The sequence below is a fragment of the Bubalus kerabau genome, chromosome X, assembly GCF_029407905.1.
Source record: "Bubalus kerabau isolate K-KA32 ecotype Philippines breed swamp buffalo chromosome X, PCC_UOA_SB_1v2, whole genome shotgun sequence".
NCBI lineage: Eukaryota > Metazoa > Chordata > Mammalia > Artiodactyla > Bovidae > Bubalus > Bubalus kerabau.
The window spans coordinates 23,195,505-23,218,345 of NC_073647.1; the positions used below are offsets into that span (position 1 = coordinate 23,195,505).

The following is a 22,841-nucleotide window of genomic DNA, read 5'->3' on the forward strand; positions in this document are numbered from 1 at the left end:
GTACTGGAGTGGGGTGCCATTGCCTTCTCCGTTATTCTTGTGAGGTAGGTTTTAACCTCGTGGTGTCCCTTCCGTTTACATTTCTCTTTGACATCTAAAAAAATTCAGATACAGGACGCGGCGTCCACAGAGTCACGTGGATTACAGGCGGCAGATTTTAGACCAATTGTAGGTCTCCTGTTGTCATACCCCATGCTTTTGCTCCTGTATTCTGCGTCCCTGAAGGACAGGACTCTTGTTTCATCTTACACGTCCTGTAGTGCTTAGCATAGCTCTTTGGAGAAGGCATCTTTCTAAGAACCCGGATATCTCAGGGTGTCAGTGTCTCCAAATTCTCATCGTTTACCTAAGTATTGAGCCATTTGGCGGAGAAGGCAATGGCACCCCACTCCAGCACTCGTGCCTGGAGAAGCCCATGGACGGAGGAGCCTGGCGGGCTGCCGTCCGTGGGGTCCCACAGAGTCGGACACGACTGAGGCGACTTAGCAGCAGCAGCCCCTTTCTACCTGTGTATGAAAATTTCTGCTCACTTTACTAGAAAAACTGACAGCTGGCTTTGTTTCCAAGAGAGCCAAACGTCACACTCTTAAAACAAACAAACGGAGAAACAGGGACAATTGAGGTTCTTCGGAAACAAGAAAGGTCCTAGAAAAGGTAACCCTTGTCTTGACTTGACATTTCCTCAGGGTCAGAGAGATTTTTAAGCAAGGCTGACGATGGCCTTGCGAGTCTGATTTTCTCAGAGGTGACCCAAGAGAAACAACAACAGAGCTCTTTCAAGGAAGCCACAGGTGTTCAAAGAAATGGCTCGAGAGGTACACGGACACTTCCTGCATTTCTCTGTCAGCAGAAACTAGTCTTGGAGGCTGAAACGACCGCTTTCTCGGAGCTTCCCCGCTAGCTCAGTTTTAGTAAAGAATCCGCCTGCAACGCAACGCAGGAGACCCCAGTTCGATTCCCAGGCCGCGAAGATCCGCTGGAGAAGGGATAGGCTACCCACACGCCAGTATTCTCGGGACTTCCCCCTTGTGGCTCAGGTGGTAAAGAATCCGCCCACAATGTGGCAGACCTAGGTTCGACCCCGGGGTTGGGAAGATCCCCTGCAGGCGGGAAACGCTACCCACTCCAGGGTTCTGGCCTGGAGAATTTCCATGGACTGTATCCGCAAAGAGTTGGACACCACTGCGCGACTTTCAAATTCACCAGCAATACGCTCGTAAGCCAGCAGAAACGGGCAAGTTTCGCTGGGTGCACTGGTAGGCCTTTCGGCCCTATGGCCCACCTACACCTTCTGGGTCCAGAGTACCAAAAGCTCTCAACACACCAGCAGCCTCCGAGTCTACTTCCGCAGCAACCCTGGGTTTGGTTTCCACACGGTGTACCAAAGGTTGCTTCCGCAGGTTAGATATGACTGTAGGTGCCTGCCTGAGGACCGGCCTCCTCGAGAACAGGTATCGCCGGGTCTCAGACCCACCCGCCGCCGGGCCAAGCAGCCACAGCGGAAACGAAAAGGCCGCCCGCCCCGGCTAACTTCCGGCCTTCCCGCCACCCGCGCTGGCTCCTGAGGTATCTCTAAGGGTATGGCTCGTTATTTCTCGAGGCTCTCCTGACCACACCCCGAAGGAAAATCAGCTTCTCGATTACCTCCACCCAGCTCTGGCTTCCCTGGACGCCAATTCCCTCTTCCTGGGCTCGGCTATGAAGTCACCACACCTCGAGCCGTCGCGGGGAGGAAGGCAGGTCCGGGTTCCCGCGCCCAGGCGGCGGTGCCGGGAAGGCGCGAGGCCCCGGGCGCGCGCGGACCTTGGAAGTTCCGTCCCCGGCGCGACCCCTCTAGCGCCTCGAGACCGTACCCCGGCTCGCCATTTTGGGGTCTCGCGCTGTGGGCCGGGCGCCCACCGGAAAAGAAAGGATGGCTTCCGGGGGCTGCGTTATAGCCACGCCCATCACCGCCCCCCCCTCCCCCCCCCAACCCGCGTAGTCGCGCCCGCGGGAGTCAGTAAGTGTCCCGTAGGTCTGCCCCATCCTGGGGTCGGCCCCGGATGCAGACAAAAAGCACAGTTCAGGTCACCGAGTCTCGGGCTCACGAGAGTCCTAGCGGCGCCGCGAAGGAGGCTGTCTCCTGCGAGCGTCCTCGATCTCGGACCCCGCCCCCCCCCGCCTTGCCGCGTGTCTTGCGTCCAGATTACTGCTGAATCGCCTTCCAACAGACGGTGGCCTTTTCTACCAGGAAGTTCGCCTGGCGAGGACCCCTATCTCCGAAAGTCATCACTAGGATTGTCCCGGGGACTCGAGTTAAGAGACTTTTGGTCCTCCTGGCCAGACCCCTCGCTGGATCGGGAGCAGCAGTCCCTGGTATTTTTAAAATCCTTTTGTGGTTTGCAGGCACATACCTCGCAACTGTTGTTGTTTATTCTTGTTAGGTAGGTTTTAACCTCATGGTGTCCCTTCCATTTATATTTCTCTTTGACATATAAAGAAATTCAGATACAGGACGTGTCGTCCGCAGTCATGTGGATTACAGGCGGCAGATTTTAGACCAATGTAGGTCTCCTGTTGTCATACCCCATGCTTTTGCTAGTATATTATACGTCCCTGAAGGACAGGACTCTTGTTTCATCTTACACGTCCTGTAGTGCTTAGCATAGTTCTTGGGAGAAGGCATCTTTCTAAGAACCCGGATATCTCAGATTGTCAGTGTCTCCAAATTTTCATTGTTTACCTAGTATTTAGCCATTTGGCGGAGAAGGCAATCGCACCCCACTCCAGTACTCTTGCCTGGAAAATCCCATGGATGGAGGAGCCTGATAGGCTGCAGTCCATGGGGTCGCTAAGAGTCAGAGAAGACTGAGCGACTTCACTTTCACTTTTCACTTTCATGCACTGGAGAATTAAATGGCAACCCAGTCCAGTATTCTTGCCTGGAGAATCCCAGGGACGTGAGAGACTGTTGGGCTGCCGTCTATGGGGTCGCACAGTCTCAGACACGACAGAAGCGATTTAGCAGCAGCAGAGCCATTTGGACAAAAGTTATCTATAAGAATCGAAGAGGAAAAACTATGTGTAGCTCAGTGGTACAGTGGAGATGAAACTGAGGTTAGTGTGAAAAATAAGTGTGAGAAACTACTCTGGCAAGGATACCAGAGATCTGCATGCCAAGGAGGAAAATAAACAAGGAGCGCCTGTCCGCCTTTTAACATGCAAACTAAGATTACACTCAGAAGATAGGGTTAATCCTTATTTGCAGAGCAAAGCTGCCCAAAAGTGTGAGAGGACACAGAGCATTATCTGTGATTGTAAAACTAGTAAACATGTTTGCTTCACCAGGGAGTCGTTTTCAGAATGATTCTTTCAAAGCTGTGTTCCTGAGGTCAGGCATTTTCAACCGAATGTTTTATGACAATGGAAGAAAAGTCAGAGCATTGTTGCTTCTGGATAATTCCAGGCTTACCTTTCAGCTGGGTCACTAACCAGTGAGGATGGTCAGATAAAGGCATTTTCTTTTTCCTCTTTTTTAAATAGTGAGATTTGTAAACCATGTGAATTTAATATTAATCTGCTCAAAGTTATTCCTTATAATTGTCTTCAATAGAAATTATATTATACAGTTAGCCATTTAGAATGAATATGGAAATAAGTATAATGATCTCTTCAGTTTTCCTTATTACCTACTATGGCTTATATGCTTCAAAGAAAAGAAAAAAAAAATTTTAAATGACTAGAGTCTCCAGGAAGACAGGTTGTAATTCACTTAAATTTCATTACATATTATTAATATGATTAGTGGTTTAAGCATACATTGACCCATGTTTTCTGTTATAAAACTCTGCATAATGAAAGGTTTATAGTTTACTTATAATTTAAATCCATAACGCCCAGATCCCTTCCATACTTATGTTTTGGGTAATATGTTTGAAACACTAAGTAAAAAAGAGAAGGTATGCAAAATCTGTGTAAAAAGAATTTTCTTTCCTCTAAACACTTCAACTTTGAGTCACCCAAGGAATCAAGATGCGATCCTGAGCAGCAAACAACTTTATAGGTGGACGGAAGAATACTGGAGTGGGTTACCATGTCCTCTTCCAGGGGATCGTCTTGACCCAGGGATGGAACCCGTGTCTCTTACATCTCCTGCATTGGCAGACGGGTTCTTTACCACTAGTGAAAGCTTACCAGAAGGGGGGCTGAATTGGGGACTAGGTGAAGACCCCTGTTGGAATGCCTTTTTAGTGCCTAAGAGCAATTACATGGGCCTCCTCTTAGCTCCGGCGTCAAGGGAAACATTCCAAGTAGGAGCAACGTCAGTCTGGTGACATCATAAGATCTGTATGGGGGCTCTTACGGTGGCTGCAGTGGGGAGAGGGTACATCCTTATGAGACTTACCATTCACGTCAATTACCATCTTACCCAGGCAGAACTGCACGCTCACTGGTTCCGGTTTTGTTCCCTGTGACTTCTGCACTGATGTTCTGCAGAACCGTGCTGGTCACCCTAACTTTGCCTCACTCTACCAGGAACTGCCCAACACGCCCACGATATCTGAACATGTATTGTGGCTCTCATGTAGTAGGCAAAAGGATCACTTCACATAGGAAGGTGTCAGATTACCTACCACCTTTCTTACCTTAACCAGGGGAGAACTTCAATTCCGGCCTGGAGACCCCTCCCCCTGCCACCCACCACCTCTCATCAAAGCCCAGATTATGGAGCCCAGAGTCCCACTCAGTACCTGGTGTGATGCACACCCAGAGCCATATCTTCATCGATCACGCTTGTAGTCATCACAAATAATAACATCTACAAGTGGGAGCTTTTTCAACATACATATCTTACTGAAAAACATAAGCATTTTACAAATGCTTCTGCCAGCTGGGTTTGTCTCCTCCAAAACACTTGGGAAAGGTATCTTTTCAAGCTACCATTTTTCTTTTTCTTTTGTGATACGTACCCAGGAGTGGAATTGCTGGATCATATGGTAGCTCTATTTTTTTGTTTGTTTGTTTCTGAGGAACATCCATACTGTTTTCCATAGTGGCTGCACCAATTACATTTCCACCAGTGGTGTCGGAAGATTCATATTTCTTCACATTTTTGTCAATACTTGTTATAGCTCATCTTTTTCATAATGGCCATTCTAACAAGTGTGACGTGATATCACATTATCATTTTGATTTGCATTTCCCCGATGGTTAAGAGAATAGTGCATCTTTTTTTTCTATTTTTCATAGGTATATATATATACCTATGAATCAGCCATAGGTATATATATGTCCCCTACTTCTTGAACCTCCCTCCTATCTCCCTCCCCATCCCATCCCTCTACTCTAGGTGTGGGTCTCAAACAGAGACCCTGTTTGATTTCCCTGAAACATACAGCAAATTCCCATAGCCTATCTATTTTACATATGGTAATTTAAGTTTCCATGTTACTCTCTCCATACATTTCACCCTCTTCTCCCCTCTCCCTGTGTCCATTAGTCTGTTCTCTATGTCTGTTTGTCCACTGCTGTCCTGCAAATACATTCTTTGTTACCATCATTCTAGATTTCAGGTATATGCATTCAGTTCAATCGCTCAGTCGTGTTCGACTGTTTCCCATCCCATGGACTGCAGCATGCCAGGCTTCCCTGTCCATCACCAACTCCCGGAGTTTACTCAAATTCATGTCCATTGAGTCAGTGATGCCATCCAACCATCTCATCCTCTGTCATCCCCTTCTCCTCCCGCCTTCAATCTTTCCCAGCATCAGGGTGTTTTCCAATGAGTCAGTTCTTTGCATCGGGCGGCCAAAGTATTGGAGTTTCATCATCAGCATCAGTCAGTGAATATTCAGGACTGACTTCCTTTAGGATTGACTGGTTAGATCTCCTTCCAGTCCAAGAGACTCTGAGGAGTCTCCTCCAACACCACAGTTCAAAAGCATCAATTCTTCAGTGCTCAGCTTTCTTTATAGTCCAACTCTCACATCCATACACGACTACTGGAAAAACCATAGCTTTGATTAGATGGACCTTTGTTGGCAAAGTAATGTCTCTGCTTTTTAACATGCTGTCTAGGTTGGTCATAGCTTTTCTTCCATGGAGCAAGCGTCTTTTAATTTCATGGCTGCAATCACCATCTGCAGTGATTTTGGAGCCCAAGAAAATAACGTCTGTCACTGTGTCCATTGTTTCCCCATCTATTTGCCATGAAGTGATGGGACCAGATGCCATAGTTTCCTGAATGTTGAGTTTTAAGCCAGCTTTTTCTTCCTCCTCTTTCACTTTTACCAAGAGGCTCTTTAGTTCTTCCTCGCTCTCTGCCATAAAGGTGGTGTCATCTGCATATCTGAGGTTATTAAGATTTCTCCCGGCAATCTTGATTCCATCTTGTGCTTCATCCAGCCTGGCATTTCTCATGATGTATTCTGCATAGAAGTTAAATAAGCAGGGTGACAATATACAGCCTTGACATGCTCCTTTCCTGCTTTGGAACCAGTCTATTGTTCCATGTACAGTTCTAACTGTTGCTTCTTGACCTTAACCCTCTTGATATATGCATTAGTGTACGACATTTATCTTTCTCTTTCTATTTACTTCACTCTGATAGGCTCTAGTTTCATCCACCTCATTAGAACGGACTCAAATGCATTCCTTTTATGGCTGAGTAATATTCCATTGTGTATATGTACCACAACTTCTTTATCCATTCATCTGTCAATGGACATCTAGGTTGCTTCCATGTTCTAGCTATTGTAAATAGTGGTGCAGTGAACAGTGGAGTACATGTGTCTTTTTCAATTTTGGTTTCCTCAGGGTATATGCCTCTGAGTGGGATTGCTTGGTCATATGGTGGTTTTATTCCTGATTTTTTAAGTAATCTCCATACCATCTTCCATAGTGGCTGTATCAATTTTCATTCCCACCAACAGCACAGGAGGGTTCCTTTTTCTCCACATTTATTGTTTGTAGACTTTTTGATGAGGGCCATTCTGACTGGTGTGAGGTGATATCTCATTGTAGTTTTGACTTGCATTTCTGCAATACTAAGCGATGTTGAGCATCTTCTCATGTACTTGTTAGCCATCTGTATGTCTTTGGAGAAATGTCTGTTTAGGTCTTTTCCCCACTTTTTGATTGGGTTGTTTGTTTTTCTGGTATTGAGTTGTATGAGCTGCTTATATATTTTGCAAATTAATCCTCTGTCAGTTGTTTCACTTGCTATTATTTTCTCCCATTCTGAGGGTTGTCTTTTCACCTTGTTTATAGTTTCCTTTGCTGTGCAAAAGCTTTTAAGTTTAATCAGGTCCCACTTGTTTACTCTTGTTTTTATTTCTATTACTCTAGGAGGTGGATCATAGAGGATCTTGCTTTGATTTATGTCTTCAATTGTTCTGCCTATGTTTTCCTCTAAGAGTTTTATAGTTTCTGGTCTTACATGTATGTCTTTAATCCTTTTTGAGTTTATCTTTGTGTGTGGTGTTAGGAAATGTTCTAATGTCATTCTGTACATGTAGCTGTCCAGTTTTCCCAGCACCACTTATTGAAGAGGCTATCTTTGCCCCATTGTATATTCTTACCTGCTTTGTCAAAAATAAGGTATGGATAGACGCATGAATTTACTTCTGGATCTTTTTCCATTGGTCTATATTTCTGGTTTTGTGCCAGTACCATGCTGTCTTGATGACTGTAGCTTTGTAGTATTATCTGAAGAGAGGAAGGGCGATTCCTCCAGCTCCATTCTTCTTTCTCAAGACTGCTTTGGCTATTCGGGGTCTTTTGTGTTTCCAAATGAATTGTGAAATTTTTGTCCTAGTTCTGTGAAAAATGCCATTGGTAATTCGATAGGGATCACATGGAATCTGTATATTGCATCTGGTAGAATAGTCATTTTCACAATATTGATTCTTCCTACCCAGGAACATGGAATATCTCTCCACCTGTTTTTTTAATCTTTGATTTCTTTCATCAGTGTCTTATAATTTTCTGTATACAGGATACAGTTCTTTTGTCTCCTTGGGTAGGTTTATTCCTATATATTTTATTCTTTTTGTTGCAATGGTGAATAGGATTGATTCCTTAATTTCTTTTCCTGATTTTTCATTGTTCGTGTATAGGGATGCAAGTGATTTCTGTGTATTGATTTTGTATCCTGCAACATTGCTAAATTCACTGATTAGCTCTAGTAATTTTCTGATAGTATCTTTAGGGTTTTCTATGTATAGTATCATGTCATCTGCAAACAGTGAGAGCTTTACTTCTTCTTTTCCAGTCTGGATTCCTTTTATTTCTTTTTCTTCTCTGATTGCTGTAGCTAGGACTTCCAAAACTATGTTGAATAATAGTGGTGAGAGCATCTTTTAATGTACCTGTTGGCCATCTGGGCTTCCCTGGTGGCTCAGAAGTAAAGAATCTGCCTGCGATGTGAGAGACCTGGGTTTGATCCTTAGGTTGGGAAGATCCGCTGGAGAAGGGAATGGCAACCCACTCCAGTATTCTTGCCTGGAGAAGTCCATGGACAGAGAAGCCTGGCCAGCTACAGTCCATGGAGTCTGCAAAGAGTCAGACACAAGTGAGCGAGTAACACTGGTCATCTGTATGTCTTTGGGGAAATTTCTATTCGGATCCTCTGCCCAGTTTTAATGGCACTATTCACTTTTCTGCTCTTGAGTTGTATGAGGTTTATATATATATTCTATTTCTTCCTTCAGGTGATCTTCCCTACCCAGGGGTCAAACCTGGGTCTCCTGAGTTTCAGGCAGATTCTTTACCATCTGAGCCACCAGGGAAGTTCCCATATTTTTTTTTGGATATTAGCCCCTTATCAGATATATGACATGCACGTATTTTCACCCATTTAATAGTTGCCTTTTCATTTCATTGATGGTTTCCTTTGCTGGGCAGAGGCCTTTTAGTTTAATATAGCCCTGCTTGCTTATTTTTTGCTTTTGTTCCTTTGCTTTTGGTGTCAGAACCTCCTGACTTCTTCTGTGACCATGCATAGGAGCATACCAATCACTCTAATTCTGCCTTACCTTAGCAGGGTCAGGAGATTTCCTTAAACATTCTTATAGTCCTCAAATATGTATGTGTGGCCTTTGTGTTGTGGCCCAAAGGATAATTTCTCATAGGGATCTATTTATTTACCTACTCTCTTTCTTTCCTTAATGAACTGTTAAACCTCAGAAATCACCAGTTATGCAGGGCAGCTTGAGAGACCTGGTATCTCACAGTGGGGCATTTAGTCATCTAGTATCAGGGAGGCAATGAAAAGATGAAGAGAGCATGCAGTTCCTCTAGTATATGCCAGGAAGACTCTCATCTATTGGCTTGACATAGGCTTCTTACAGCCACCTGATATGCCATACAGCACCATCACGCACCACACCACATGGCCTAGTACACTCACTTGCATCGGCTGGAGTCACCTGCAGAAGTTTCTTTTCCTATAAGGCTGTGTATTGTTCATGGACCTAGAAACTCAAAACATTATTCCTGCATCGGGGATGTCTGAATTATCTCACAAGCCAATAAAATGGAGGAATACAGATCCAAAAATTGGTTATTTAGTGTTATTCATAAGGCCTTCCAGTTCACCTTTGAAAGCAATTTCCTGTACGTACTCATATAGGGTTGATTTTGAATTAATTGCATGGTGGTAGGAAAGAGACAGAGAAGGCAATGGCACCCCACTCCAGTACTCTTGCCTGGAAAATCCCATGGACGGAGGAGCCTGGTAGGCTGCAGTCCATGGGGTCGCTGAGGGTCGGGCACAACTGAGCGAATTCACTTTCACTTTTCACTTTCCCGCTTTGGAGAAGGAAATGGCAACCCACTCCAGTGTTCTTGCCTGGGGAAACCCAGGGATGGGGGAGCCTGCTGGGCTGCCCTCTGTGGGGTCGCACAGAGTCGGACACAACTGAAGTGACTTAGCAGCAGCAGCAAGAAAGAGAAGGGGGCAGAGATCGATTCTGATTGCGTATGGGTTGATACTTATTGCTCATAGATGATGAGAACATGCAGTATCTCTGTATTATTTTTCAACTTCCATGTGTTTTGATCATTGTCATGAAGTTTGTGAAATGCAATCTGTTTGGCGAGAAGCTACAAGGTCAGGCCCTTGTGCACATGAAGTGCTCTTTTAGCTCATTAGTCTCTGGAGAGCAAGAAAACAAACCTCATAGTGCACAATGTGCATCAGCGAGACGGGGTCAGAGGTGCTCTGGAGATGCAGTTTCATCCTAAACTTTGGGATTTGTTGAAAGATATTGAGAGAAGAATGGAATGGCTATATTTATGAACCACATTATCTAGGAGAAGGAGGGTGAACTTGGCATTGGTTGGGGTGGGGCTGAAAACCTGGGAGTGGGTAGACAGTGACAGGAAACTTGTAGAGAGTCAACAGCAACATAAGTTGTATCTAAACCAAAGCAAGGCTGATGGGGGATGGATTGAAGAAACAACAGGAAGTGGAGTCTTACTAACTGGATGCATGAGGGAGAAGGACACAGCCAGTAAAGAGACGACTCCTGATTTTGGAGTGGATGGTGGTGACGCCACACAAGATAGGGAACCAAAAAAGAAAAGAAGGTATTTGGGGTTTTTAGAAAAGACAAATTCAACTTGGAACAGTTTGACTATGAACACTTGAGTGTGCCAAAAGCAGCTAGATCTCTGATGAGAATCTGCTTGGTTACCACTAAGGGTTGGTTCTTGATATTGCAGGGTAATGAACTCATTTTTGCACGAGTCAAAAATTAAGATATACTCACCAGAGACTGATATCCTGATATACTCACCATTCTACAAGCTAGAATGCCAATCAGAACTACAGTGGGAACTACAATGGTCAGGGTAAAATACCAACACGAATTAGAAAGCAGAAAGTATTCTTGAGGGATAGTGATGCCAGAACAGATGTATTTTAACTGGGGACCTCAGAAGCCCCAGGTGAAAAATAATAGTCTGCAGTTCCATAAATCTTCCAGAGGAAAACAATGTGGCTGACTTTGCAGGTTTAAGTCCTCTGTGGCATAAAAGGCTGAGCAAATCCGTATGCTCCATGGAGCACACAGGTGATGGAAAAGCATAGATAGGGATTGGTGGAGGCAGAGGGCAGAACCGAGGGAGGGCAGGAATCTAGCGGAGCTCTCAGCCTTCAGTTGCCCTCCCAGCGGCCCCCCTCGCCGCACCCGGGAGGAGAGGCAGTAGCACCAACTGGCTTGCTCCTGTGGCTGCGGGAGGCCAAAGGTTCAGGTACACCAAAGAGACAGCAGGGGGAGGCTGTGAGGGGATTCAGCTGTAGTACACCCTGAAAGTCGCAGGGCGGCTTTGTCTTTCCCAAATCCAGGGAAGGTTGATGAATAGAATCCCTTCCATTTCCTGTGTTCTTTTTTGTTCCTTTGGATCTCGGCTACCCACTCTGTGCAGCTGAGGGCAAGCAGATGAGAACTGGGTGAAGGAACTACAGATGAGGCGGAAGGAGTGAGTTGTTTCCGGATGGTGCGCAGTGGAGGCGCCCCCGCAGCCGGGTTCACACAGAAGCTGCCACCCACCGAACCCGTCCCAGGACAAGCCAGGCCCTTACCCATGCTCGCGGCCGCACGGACCCACGACAGTCGCCAGGTGGGTGCTACCCACGCCAATCTGACCAGTCACGAAGCTGCGGCTCAGAAAGGCCGAGTGGCCTGCCCTGGTTAAGTGGTAGAGCTGCTGTGTCTAAATAGAGAGTTTATGCCCTTGACCCCGATGCGGTGCTGCGTTTTGACGTCTTGAGACTAAGCAGCTCTTCTGACCAGCTCAGAATCAAGCTGATCACTAACGAGACGGGTCCTCATGGATAGACCGCTTCTGCGTTTCAGCCACTGTGCTCAGTGTCCACTGATTGATGAGATGTGAATTGCCAACACAACACCCCCTGGTTTTCTGATATAATTCAAAGAATCCACCAGTAGATGGCGCAGCTCCACTGGGTTTTCGAGTTATACGAGGCTCTGCACACTCACGTTGACATATGTTCCTCCCACGCCCTTCGTGTGTCCCAAGGCCTCTCTTCTCTTTCTTATCTTGCCCTTATCAAAACTGGCTGTGCACGGATGACTGTCCCTGTCGCTGAAGGCCTTGGCAACACAACACCTTTAGGGCTTTCTGATGTAGTTCAAGGAATCAACCAGCAGGAGGCGCTGCTCCACGCAGAAATCGGAAGAATGTAATCGCTTCCTGCTGCTGCTGCTGCTGCTAAGTCGCTTCAGTCGTGTCCGACTCTGTGCGACCCCATAGATGGCAGCCCACCAGGCCCCGCCGTCCCTGGGATTCTCCAGGCAAGAACACTGGAGTGGGTTGCCATTTCCTCCTCCAGTGCATGAAAGTGAAAAGTGAAAGTGAAGTCGCTCAGTCGTGTCCGACTCTTAGCGACCCCATGGACTGCAGCCTACCAGGCTCCTCCATCCATGGGATTTTCCAGGCAAGAGTACTGGTGTGGGGTGCCATTGCGGTTCTTAAGTTATTTATTTTGGCTGTGCTGGGTCTTTTCTCTGGCTACAGCCAGCCAGGGCTACTCTTGGTTTCAGTACGTGGGCTTTTCATTGCCGTGGCTTCTCTTGTTTCGAAGCACAGGCTCTAGGGCCAGAAGACTTCAACAGTTGTGGCTACCTGGCTTCGTTGCTCTGTGGCAAGTGGGATCTTCCTGGACCAGAGATGGAAGCCTTGTGCAGTGAACTGGCAGGATAATTCTCAACTACTGAACCATCAAGGCAGCACTGGAAGGTGAAATCTTAACTGCTGGATAACCAAGGAAGTCTCACAAGTCATGGATTTAGATGCAAGGACATATGACAGGGGCTTGGTTGCAGAAACAAGACATGAACTTGTCCCCTGGGACCAGAGGGGAATCTGCCACAGGGTGCAACTGATCAGAATCGTGCAGAAAAGCCGGAGCTGAAAGTCAGGAAACCTAGATGCTAATCTTGGCTCTCCCACCCACTAGTTTTACGGTTTCTGGGTACATCACTGTAAGTCCTTTTTTAGTTCATTTAAAATACAGTTTACTTATGTCAACCTCTCGACTCTCAAGATATCAGGGAGTAGTGCTTTTCAAACTCTAATGTGCACTGGAATCACCAGTTATTATGAAAGTGTAAGTCCTAATTCAATAGGCCTGTGGTGGAGGCCTGAGAGTGACAAGTTCCCAGGTGATACTCATGCTGCTGGTCCCTGGACCACACTTTGAGTAGCAGGCAAGCGTCCACTACAGAAGTGGCTCAAGGGCTCTCACTGCTGGTGTGGAGGCCAGAGGCAGGACTCTAGTCACCAGCCCCTCCCCAGCTTCAGCAAGAGCAGCTTGTCTTTTGATGTCCTGAGACTGAGCAGCTCTTCTGACCAGCTCTGAATCAAGCTGATCACTAACAAAGACGGGGTCTTGTGTACAGACCACTTCCACGAGTCAGTCACCGTGCTCAGTGTTCAGTGATTGATGTGTATTGGTTCACATGTTCCTCAGAGAACCACGGAATTACTCACCATCTCGCAGATGAAGTGAACGACAGAGAATCTGAATGTGCTCAGTCGCTCAGTCCTGTCTTACCCTTTATGACCCCCCATGGACCATAGCCCGCCAGGCTCCTCTGTCCTTGAAATTCTCCAGGCAAGAATGCTGGAGTGGGTAGCCATTCCCTTCTCCAGGGGATTTTCCTGACCCAGGGATCGAACCCACCTCTCAAGTGGGTTTCAAGCAGATTCTTTACCACTCAGCCACCAGGGAAGCCCAGAGAGTCTGAAGGACCTGGCCAAAGTGACTCCGCTCAAGAGTCTGGGTTCGAACCCAGCTAGTTTCCCCTCCCAAGTCTGCTCCAAGCACCATGTGCCTGGTGTACAAAAGGTAATGACAATTTCCAGTACCGCTGGTGTTCTGAAAAGTCCCTGGTGACTTAAGGGGGTACCCTGCATCCCAGATGTATTTGCAAATCTTGTGGTGTGCATAGAAATCTGAAGCACATAGTCAGTTCATAGATTCTTATTTGCTCAGGATCTTGCACCTCCTATAACTCGAAAACCTGTATATCTCGTCCTCATGGTTTGTTCGTTACAGAAAGCAAATTCTGCCAAAACTTGGTGAAGGCTCCATGCTCCAGTCCAAGGCTGGCCAGTGCTGGTGGCTCCCTTGAACTATATCAGAAAACCCTGTGGGTATTGTGTGACCAAGAACTTCACTGACAGAAGCAGTCATGCATATACAGTCAGTTTTGTTTTTTAAATTGAAGTACAGCTGATATACAGTATTGCGTTAGTTTTAGGAGCAGAGCAAAGTGATTCGGTTTTATATATGTATATTCTTTTTAAAATTTTTCTGAGTTCTTATAAAATAGTGAATATCGTTCCCCATGCTTTACAGTAAATCCTTGTTTATTTTATGTATAGTAGTGTGTATACGGGAGAAGGCGATGGCACCCCACTCCAGTACTCTTGCCTGGAAAATCCCATGGATGGAGGAGCCTAGTAGGCTGCAGTCCATGGGGTCACGAAGAGTCGGACACGACTGAGGGACTTCACCTTCACTTTTCACTTTCATGCATTGGAGAAGGAAATGGCAACCCACTCCAGTGTTTTTGCCTGGAGAATCCCAGGGACGGCGGGGCCTGGTGGGCTGCCATCTATGGGGTCGCACAGAGTCGGACACGACTGAAGCGACTTAGCAGCAGCAGCAGTGTGTATACATTAATACCATACTCCTAATTTATCAAGGGTTTAATTTCCAAAATATACAAACAAATCAGGAAACTCAATATAAGAAAATGAAAAAAATGGGCAGAAAAGCTAAACAGACATTTCTAAAAAAAAAGACATAGATGCTAAGGGGATGAGAAGAGAGGTCTTGGGGCATAGAAAGGGAGTTGGAGGAATGGGTGTCAAGATGAGGTTGTAGAGCCTCTGCTTTAGCCATAAGACTGGGATTCCCAGGGTGACAGAGACTGGCTTTCTGTTAAATTTGACCTTGGGGAAAGGGCGCCCGGCAGGGCAAGGTCAAACTGCAGTATTTCGCAGGCGGCATGTACATGGAGAGTTGCCATCATCATGAAGTCATAGAAAATGAGAAAACAGAAACATAGAGAAAATAGTCTACTGGTCTCAAAACATCAAAGAGAACTGAGATGTTGCTTCCCTGGGGCCTGCACTACTGTGCCTGTAGGCCAGGAAACGGGTGCAGCGAGGCACGGTGCCATGCCCACATGCCCAGCGCTGGTGATCCGTGGAGCTGGAACCCACCCGGCCGTTCATTCCTGGGCTGGGGCTCTGCCCTCTGTACTCCTGGGTGCAAAACCCTGTGGTAGAGAGAGGTAGGAAAAGCAGGATGGAGAACACTCCACGGGGTCTGGGTTAAGGATGTGCACAACATCTGAATAAAAAATGCTTTAAAAAGTGCTCAGATCTGCCGTGGTATTCACCTGGAAACAACTTTCGATAAGACTTTCCAGAAAAATTGCCTCGAGAACATCGATGGAATTACCTTCCAGTTGTGTCTGGGGCATTCACTGGAATTCCTGCCACATGTGTCCTGACATTTCTTTTTAATCTACACCATGTAAAAATGCAATCTTTGGCTGCCAGTCCCTGGGAACTGGGCAAGTCACCTATGGCTCTGCTGGTCCGGGTGGCCAGGCTGCTCTGAGTTAACCTCGGACCTGGAGCTGGCCGTAGCAACGACACCCCAGATTACTTCCTGGGTACACGAGGGGTCGCATTCCTCCTGACTGAACCCTCCCATGAGCCCTGCACCTATTATGCTCTCACATGGTCTGTGTGGGCTCCTCTGACTGGTCCATGGGTTCGGTGCTCAGGGCCTACTTTGGGGTCGGGCGTGGAGAGGAGCCCAGGAAATATGTCTTGCCAAATGAGCGGCTGAGGGTCTCTGAAGAATCGCCTTCCCTGAGGCCCTCTGGGTGCCACTGTGACCCCATTATCAGGGTGAATGTTAATGAGCTACAGGGGATGTGTGGCATAAATTGGGGTGTGGGAGGCAGGGGAAGGAGGGATTCCTGAGGAGACCTTGGATTTCTGGGTAAGGGGTGTTGTGGGTGGATGAGCAGTGGCGGTTGCTGCAGATGGACCCTGTGGTGGCCACAGAGAGGGAGGGCTGTCATGGCAGCCACTGAGGGAAGCCTCGAGAAAGGCTTGGTGACCAGGCAAGGGAGAAGCTGGCCTGAGGTAGCCTTGGGGACTGCTGTGCAGAAGAGGTAGAGGCTCCCAGGTTCAGTGCTGAGGTGGAACACAGCCTCAAGATAATCAGGAGCTTCTGCCACTGTCAGCGGGGCAGTGGGGAGTGAGATTGTCTCTGAGTGCGCAGGGTTGGGGGGGATACCCAGTGCCTTGGTGGGGAGCTGTGGCTCATGGAGGCCTACTGTTTGTGGAGGTTGGGAAAGTCAGTCATAGGCCCCCGGAGGCACTCTGGCCAGAGGGGAAGCCCCACCGTGCTGGCTTTCATGGGTAGGCACTGTCTGGGCATCTTCCTCCTGCCTGGTTGGGTGTGGGGGGCAGCAGAAGGGCTGGAATGGGCCTCCCTGGAGGGGCTGGGCAAGTGGGTGCAGGGAGCTGAGAGCTGGACGGGGTGCAGGGTGTAGGCTCAGAAGCAGCCTCAGGCCCAGGACAATCATGGGTGCCAAGAAGGAGACCCAGAGGCAGCGAGAACACTGGGCCAGAAGCCACAGGCTGTGCCTGGGCCCAGATGCTGAGTGAGCCCTTAGCTCAGGGTGGTGGAAGTGAAGGAGCAGAGCAGGAGGTGGCAGGAAAGACACAGCAGGAGAGGTCTGGCTGAGACCAGAGGCTGAGGCTAAGGAGGGAGGGCAGACAATCATCTCTTGGGGGGGCTGAGGGTGCCCAGATAAGGGCTGGGGAGGCTGAGTGCTCTTCCTCCCTGCCTGGGTAGGTGAGTGCAGGTGTGGAGGTGGGGTCTGAGCTGGATCCTGGTCTAAGGGTAGGCAGAGTCAGGAGGCAGACAGGGAGGATGGGGAGCAGAGAATGAGTCCCTCCAGTGGGGTGACAGGACCCTCAGGGAATGTCAGGGCCAGGCCTTAAGATCTGCCAGTAGCTCAGAGCCTTGGTCCTGTCGTGGGACTCTGCTTCAGCACAGGTCTCAGCCACCCCACGACCTGATGTTTCTGTTTCTGTGTGCAGAAGAGGGCCCTACCTTCCTTCCTCTGAGGTGGGTGATGTGCTCCTCTGCAGGCCTCCCTCCCCTAGCCTCTGACCACCACCCCCCGTCCCTCTGCAGCAGTCTCGGAGTCCCCACCCCGGGCCCTGTGATGGGACAGCTTGAGTCTAAGGTGGAGGGAAGGGAAGCTGGTCTCTGGTCCCCAACATTGATCTTCTTCAAAACTGGGCATCAACCTGGCTGCCAGGGAAGCGATGGGTCCCTGCCACCTGCTGCTGCAGAGGGGCCTCCAGGTGACACAAAATGATCTGCAGACGGTCCATTTCACCTCACCTACCCCAGCCCATCCTTGGGGTTCAACTGAATTAAGTGCTTTCTAACACCAGGCTTTAAAATAAAGAAAACGCTTAGCTGTCTGGTTATTCAAATAGTTTGTGAATGGGACAAACTGGGACAATCGCTACCTCTTAGGCCAGGCCCGTGCTGCTGACTTCTCATCACGGGAGCAGCGCTCAAGTCAGGGCCTGTCTCAGAGCATCTTCTGAACAGGCCACCATCCCTGCCATGACCCCACCCACTTATAGCCCTCAGGATGCTTCCCTACCCCAGCTTCTGGCCACCAGAGTAGGGTGCGCTCACCCCCAGCCCCTCTCCTCCAAGGGGGCACCACACCAGAAACAAGAGGCCTCCAGTTTTTATTTTATTCAATTCAAAGAATATTTTTTATTAACTTAGACAGACACAAGATTTGACAACACTGGAAACAAGAACATTTCTCTGACCAGACTGCGCTGACTGGTGCAGAGTTCATCACACACAGAAAAGGAACAGTGGTCTTATTCAAGTCAGTGATTGTGTGTAAGCTCCACTGCCTGAAAAACAGACTGCAAATAAAGTGCAAAGAGAGCAGCAGGGGCTCAGTCGGGAGATGAGGAAGAGGCGGGAGAGCAGAAGCAGCAAACGACTCAAGATCAAAACTGTAAGAAGAGCAGTGGCAGGAGCATGTGCTGAGGACGTGTCCCCGCCCCTCCCACGGCCAACATCTTCGGGGGCGGACAGCCCCAGCCAGAGCCCCACAAGGAGCGGGGATTCTCTGCAGGTGATGAGGGGTCTCTGAACCCGGGGCCCTGACTCCAACATACTTTCTCCACTTTGGGAAGCAGCCTCCCAGGGCCCAGGCTCCAACAGAGCCACAAGCCCGGGAAGGACAGGGAGCCCGTCCTGCACTGCACACCAGCTAAACAGCTCTGCACCCTCTGCAGTGCATAGTCACTTGTGTGTGCACAAGCAATCACACACTTGTGCACAGGCACACACCCATTCACAAATGCACACTGACACGTGTATTCACACACTTACACACTCCCATCCGCACATTCACACACAAACATCTGCGCATTCATGCATCTGTACTCATACCCACACTCTCATCCACACACCCCCTCACACACTCATACACTCAAGCCCTCATGCATGTGCATACATACTCGCACATACATGCCCACGCACATCCCCACACTCACACATGCACTCAACATGCGCGCTCACACACACATTCACACACAGGCACGCACATATTAAGTAAAGACCCTCCCTAGTGCCCTCCTCAGGTCCTCTCAGGCTGGCCCAGGAAGAGGCTGAGGTTGGGGATCCAGTCACCCAGAGGGTGAGACCCGAACTTGAAAAGGGCACATTTACACATCAGCCCCAAGGAGGCCCCTGGTCCTCTGCTCCTCTCCTCCCCTGCAGCCCATGTCACAGTCTCTCGGAACTCCAGGGATGAAGTCCAAAGGCTGGCAGTCTCCCGGAAGTGGTCCTGGAGGGACACAGTTGGGGTGGAGGAGGGGCCACCAGGACCAGGGGTTTCCAGGCAACTTGGCACAAGGGAGGAAGCCATCAGCGCCCTTCCATCTGTGGGAATCTGCGGGGGGCATGTGGTAGCCCGGGTGCAGCCTCAGGCCTTGGGGTGAGGCAGGCAGAGCTCTTCAGGTGGGACCTGGGTGGCTGAGAAGGGCACATGGTGTGAGGCTCAGCCCCTCTGTCCCAGGGGCAACCAGGCTGCTGTGGTTCTTAGTCCCAGGAACTGAGGACCAGGACCGCGAGCAATCAGTGAGGGGGCAGATGTGGATCTGGGATGGGGGTGAGGGCCAGGGCCCTCCCAGCTCCCCTCAGTGCCGCTCCTGGTGCACCAGTCAGCAGCTCAGTCAGGACCGCTGCAGGCCCATCCAGAGCAGATGCTCCTGTGTGATCCTAGCAGGAGGGCAGCCTGGAGACAGAGACATGGGGTCATGTGTGGGTCTCAGCTCCACCCCACCCACTTGTATCCCTTCCCTCCTATTACACTCGGCCCCAGGACCCGGCCAACACCCCCACCCAAGCTGAGAGGCCTGTGCCACTCAACACCAAGGAACCCCTAGTTAAGCCTTGGGTGGGGCTTGGGTTGGGGTGGGGAGGTCTGACTGTGTGTGAGGACCTTGCTCCCCAGGGGGTTCTGGGATTCATCTCTCCTGTGACCATCTCAGCTTAGACTGTCCCCTGGTTCTTCCCTGTGACTTGCTCTCACCTTCCCTGCCACGGGCCTTTCTCTCTAGATCTCTTGGGAGCCTGTGCTCCCCTCCCCCATCCCACTGTGCCAGGTCTCCCAGAGACTGGGGGGCAGGTGGGGAATGCAGGCCCGGAGGCAGGTTCAGTTCCCCCACTTCTGATCTATGTGACAAGGGCAAATGTCTCCCTTCCCAGAGCCCGGCAGGTGGGGAGAACAGAGCTCCACCAGAGTGTCTCTAGCTCCATCCTTCCTCCCCCATGCCAGTACTGGATCACCAGGCCACCCCTCCCCTCGGGCTCTCCACCTGGAAGGCCCTGCCTCTCCTCGAGGGGTCAGGCCCTTCTCTTGGGCGCTCCCCAGGCAACTCTAGGGTCAGGGGTGCCCCAGGCAGGGATTTGATTCTCTTGACCACAGAAGGGGCAGTTCACCTTCTATAACACCAGTTCTTGCAAGAAAAACATGGGGACTTGAGAGTTGCCTCCTCACCCAAAGACGTCCCTGTCTCCCCAACTGTCGCCTACCCTACAAGCCTCTTCTCCATCTGCTCTCCCATCCCAGCCTGACAGCTGCCCTCCACTCAAGGAGACCCCCACTTTCCCAAATCCTTTGGGACACAGGGGCTGCTTGAGGCTGTCCAGGACTGGAGCAGCGCATTCTGTGACACCAGGAGGGCACTGATAGGAGGTGGAGGGCGCGTGGCTGAGATGGGGCAGGGCTGGGAGGAACACGTCTTTCCCACTCTTCCCTGTCCCCTGATGCAAAGCTTTGGAGGGTGGAGAGGAGCAAGAGAGACAGCAGGAGCAGGCAGAGAGCAGTCCCAGAGACCCGCCAGGAGGAAGTCTTGTGAAGGGCTGAGAAAGCGACAGACCTGGGCTTGGGCCAAGAACACAACCATCCATCCAGGCTGCCTCTCGAGGGGTGGAGGACAAGAGGGCCAGCATCCGCTCTCTTCTAGGGCTTTCCGGGCCTCTCCAGGGCCATTTCCCTCTATTCCCCCGTGTTCAGGTGACACTACCGGGGCCGTGGGCCGAGGTGATGGGCTGATCCTCGGAGATGCCCAGGCAGCTGCCCCTCATCCCCATCTTGGATATATGACAAGGGAGTCCAGAGGGCCTGCATGCACCCTGCCTTGTCTGCTCTCGGCCAGGCAGCTTTCCAGGCTGGTTTCCTCAGGTCCCTTCCTCGTCTCCCCAAGCCGCCCGGCAGCCTGGACATCTAGATGTCATGGCCACCACCTCCCTCCAGCCCGCAAGTCCAACCTCTGGCCTCCTACCTTTTCGGTCGGGGTCAGTCATTCATGTTCCTACTGAAGAATTTCTTCCTTCTGCTCCCCCCTTCGGCCAAAGTGAGGCAACAGGTCGGCTGCACTCAGATAATTTTCTCGAGTTCGATGCAAAGGGCCCGTTTTGAGAGTTTCAGTGCAGTTCGTCACCGGTCGCGAAGTGGCTGGCCAGAGCCGGGGCTCGGTGGCTGCGTCCCCCGCGGAGGTCTAGGGCCCGGAGGCCTGATCCGCCCCTTCCTCGTCCCCCGGAGCGTCCTGGCGGCCCCCGGCCCAGTGATCCTTCATGCTGATGCCCCTGCCGTCGCGGCCGGGCAGAGGTAGTAGCGGGCGTTCACTCGATCCTCACCTGCAGGCGCACGTTGAGCATCACCGAGGCCACGATGTAGAAATAGGGGAAGTTCATGCGCAGACGCCAGGCCAGGTCGAAGAAGGTGATCAACGTGCGCGTGAGCCCCTTGCAGAAGGCACCGTACGAGCCGCGGATCGCGGCTGAGCGCGCCAGCCGCACTGCCACGCCCGACAGGGCCGCCGCTGCCGCCGCCGCAGACAGAGCCCCCGACGCCGCCATGGGCCCGGGCCGGCGCGGGCCCCGCGGACCGACCGCAGCACGAGCTGGCGGACAGGTGGACGCGAGGCCTGGAGCCGGGGGCCAACAGCAGTCGCGTCCCACTCCGCCCTGTTCCGCCGCGCCCCGCCTTCAGTCTCCCCTCAGGGGCTGGGCTCCCGCTGACTCCTCCGCCACAGCCAAGGCCCCACCTGAGCTGCCTAGGGACAGCTCCGCCCCCTCGCCTGCACGCACTTTGGCGACCGCCTGCGCAGCTCCGCCCCTAGCATGGCCCTGCCCCTTGCCGGGTACCACGGAGCTGCTGCCAACGACTCAGCCCCACCCCCGGTACCCGCCCCTCCGAGAAGCCCCGCCTCCTCCCGGACTCCCAAGAGAGCCGGAGGGCCTGAAAGCTTTTTTTGTCAAGGGCTGCCTGCCCTCCTGGGATCCTTTGGCAGAATGCGCTATTCTGCAAGGAAGGCCCACCCGGAGCTCTTTACCCGTTTACACCATCCCCTTTCCCTCACTGTCTCCGCAGAAAATCTGGCCAGCTAGCCACTGTACTTTTAATTCATGTTTTTTTCTGGTAACTCTGCACTGTGGAATTGCACCAAACCTACATGCTCATTTTTCCCCCGTTCATGTGTATTTCGTGAATGCTCCTTTACCCCATTGTCCTTACCTTTCATCCCATGGTGATTTCTATGCACTCCTCTTTGTCTTTGCCCTGGATGCTGCGCAAGGTCTTCTCAGGTATACATTTGTCCTCATTCATTGCTTTTTATCTGCTGTTGGGTTTTAAAGCCCTTTCGTGGTTTCATCTAATCTTTTTCTAAACCAAATCCAATTCAAACTCCATGACATTTTCAGAATTATTGAAATGTGCTTGCTTCATTGTAGTCAGGACTTTCAAAAAGCCGTCTGCAAAAGCTGATTCATGAAGATTTCATCCCAGTTTTCACAAGGAGGGCTGACTAATTCCTCTCAGAATGCCTGTTCACAGTCATACTGAATATCTCTGTGACATCTGTATAAATGTTTAAGAAACCCAGCAGATTCATATACACTGATTGAGCAGTTGTCCTGGAGAAGAGAGAGTTTGAGAGGCACTAGGTTATTGGAGCACAACAATATAACCATGCATGAATAAGAATGCATAAAAAAAATCAGGGTAGATAAATGTCACATTATTGAACATCATTTACTCTGGTTAAGGAAGTAGGAAGAGAGACATACCTTTTGTCTTTCGTGTATATGTATGTATATCCATTTGTGTATCTGTAACTATTACTTGTATAATACAACAAAAATCTTTGAAAAAGAGGGGGCCATATGAATATAGACTTAA

At 50.0% G+C, this 22,841-nt stretch overlaps 1 protein-coding gene and 2 long non-coding RNA genes across 3 annotated transcripts; 1 reads left to right on the forward strand and 2 right to left on the reverse strand.

The window, feature by feature from the left end:
• The first annotated feature begins 1,454 nt into the window (after positions 1-1,454).
• Positions 1,455-2,493, forward strand: LOC129639105 (uncharacterized). The gene is made up of 2 exons (XR_008708187.1): positions 1,455-1,578; positions 2,185-2,493. It is a non-coding gene; the product is annotated as an uncharacterized LOC129639105 (long non-coding RNA).
• Positions 2,494-17,830: 15,337 nt separating this feature from the next.
• LOC129638658 (uncharacterized) lies at positions 17,831-22,258 on the reverse strand. The gene is made up of 2 exons (XR_008707960.1): positions 22,176-22,258; positions 17,831-19,126 (listed from the first exon to the last, which is right to left on the reverse strand). It is a non-coding gene; the product is annotated as an uncharacterized LOC129638658 (long non-coding RNA).
• Positions 18,450-21,682, reverse strand: LOC129638657 (small integral membrane protein 10-like protein 2A). Its single transcript, XM_055563224.1, has 2 exons — positions 20,941-21,682; positions 18,450-19,388 (listed from the first exon to the last, which is right to left on the reverse strand). The coding sequence occupies exon 1, from the start codon at positions 21,515-21,517 to the stop codon at positions 21,281-21,283; it is 237 nt and encodes a 78-aa protein (XP_055419199.1). The 5' UTR covers positions 21,518-21,682; the 3' UTR covers positions 18,450-19,388; positions 20,941-21,280.
• Positions 22,259-22,841: the final 583 nt, after the last annotated feature.

Bases quoted from the DNA above. Each gene is read 5' to 3' on its own strand.
- LOC129638657 (XM_055563224.1), bottom strand. From the start codon at position 21,517: ATGGCGGCGTCGGGGGCTCTGTCTGCGGCGGCGGCAGCGGCGGCCCTG.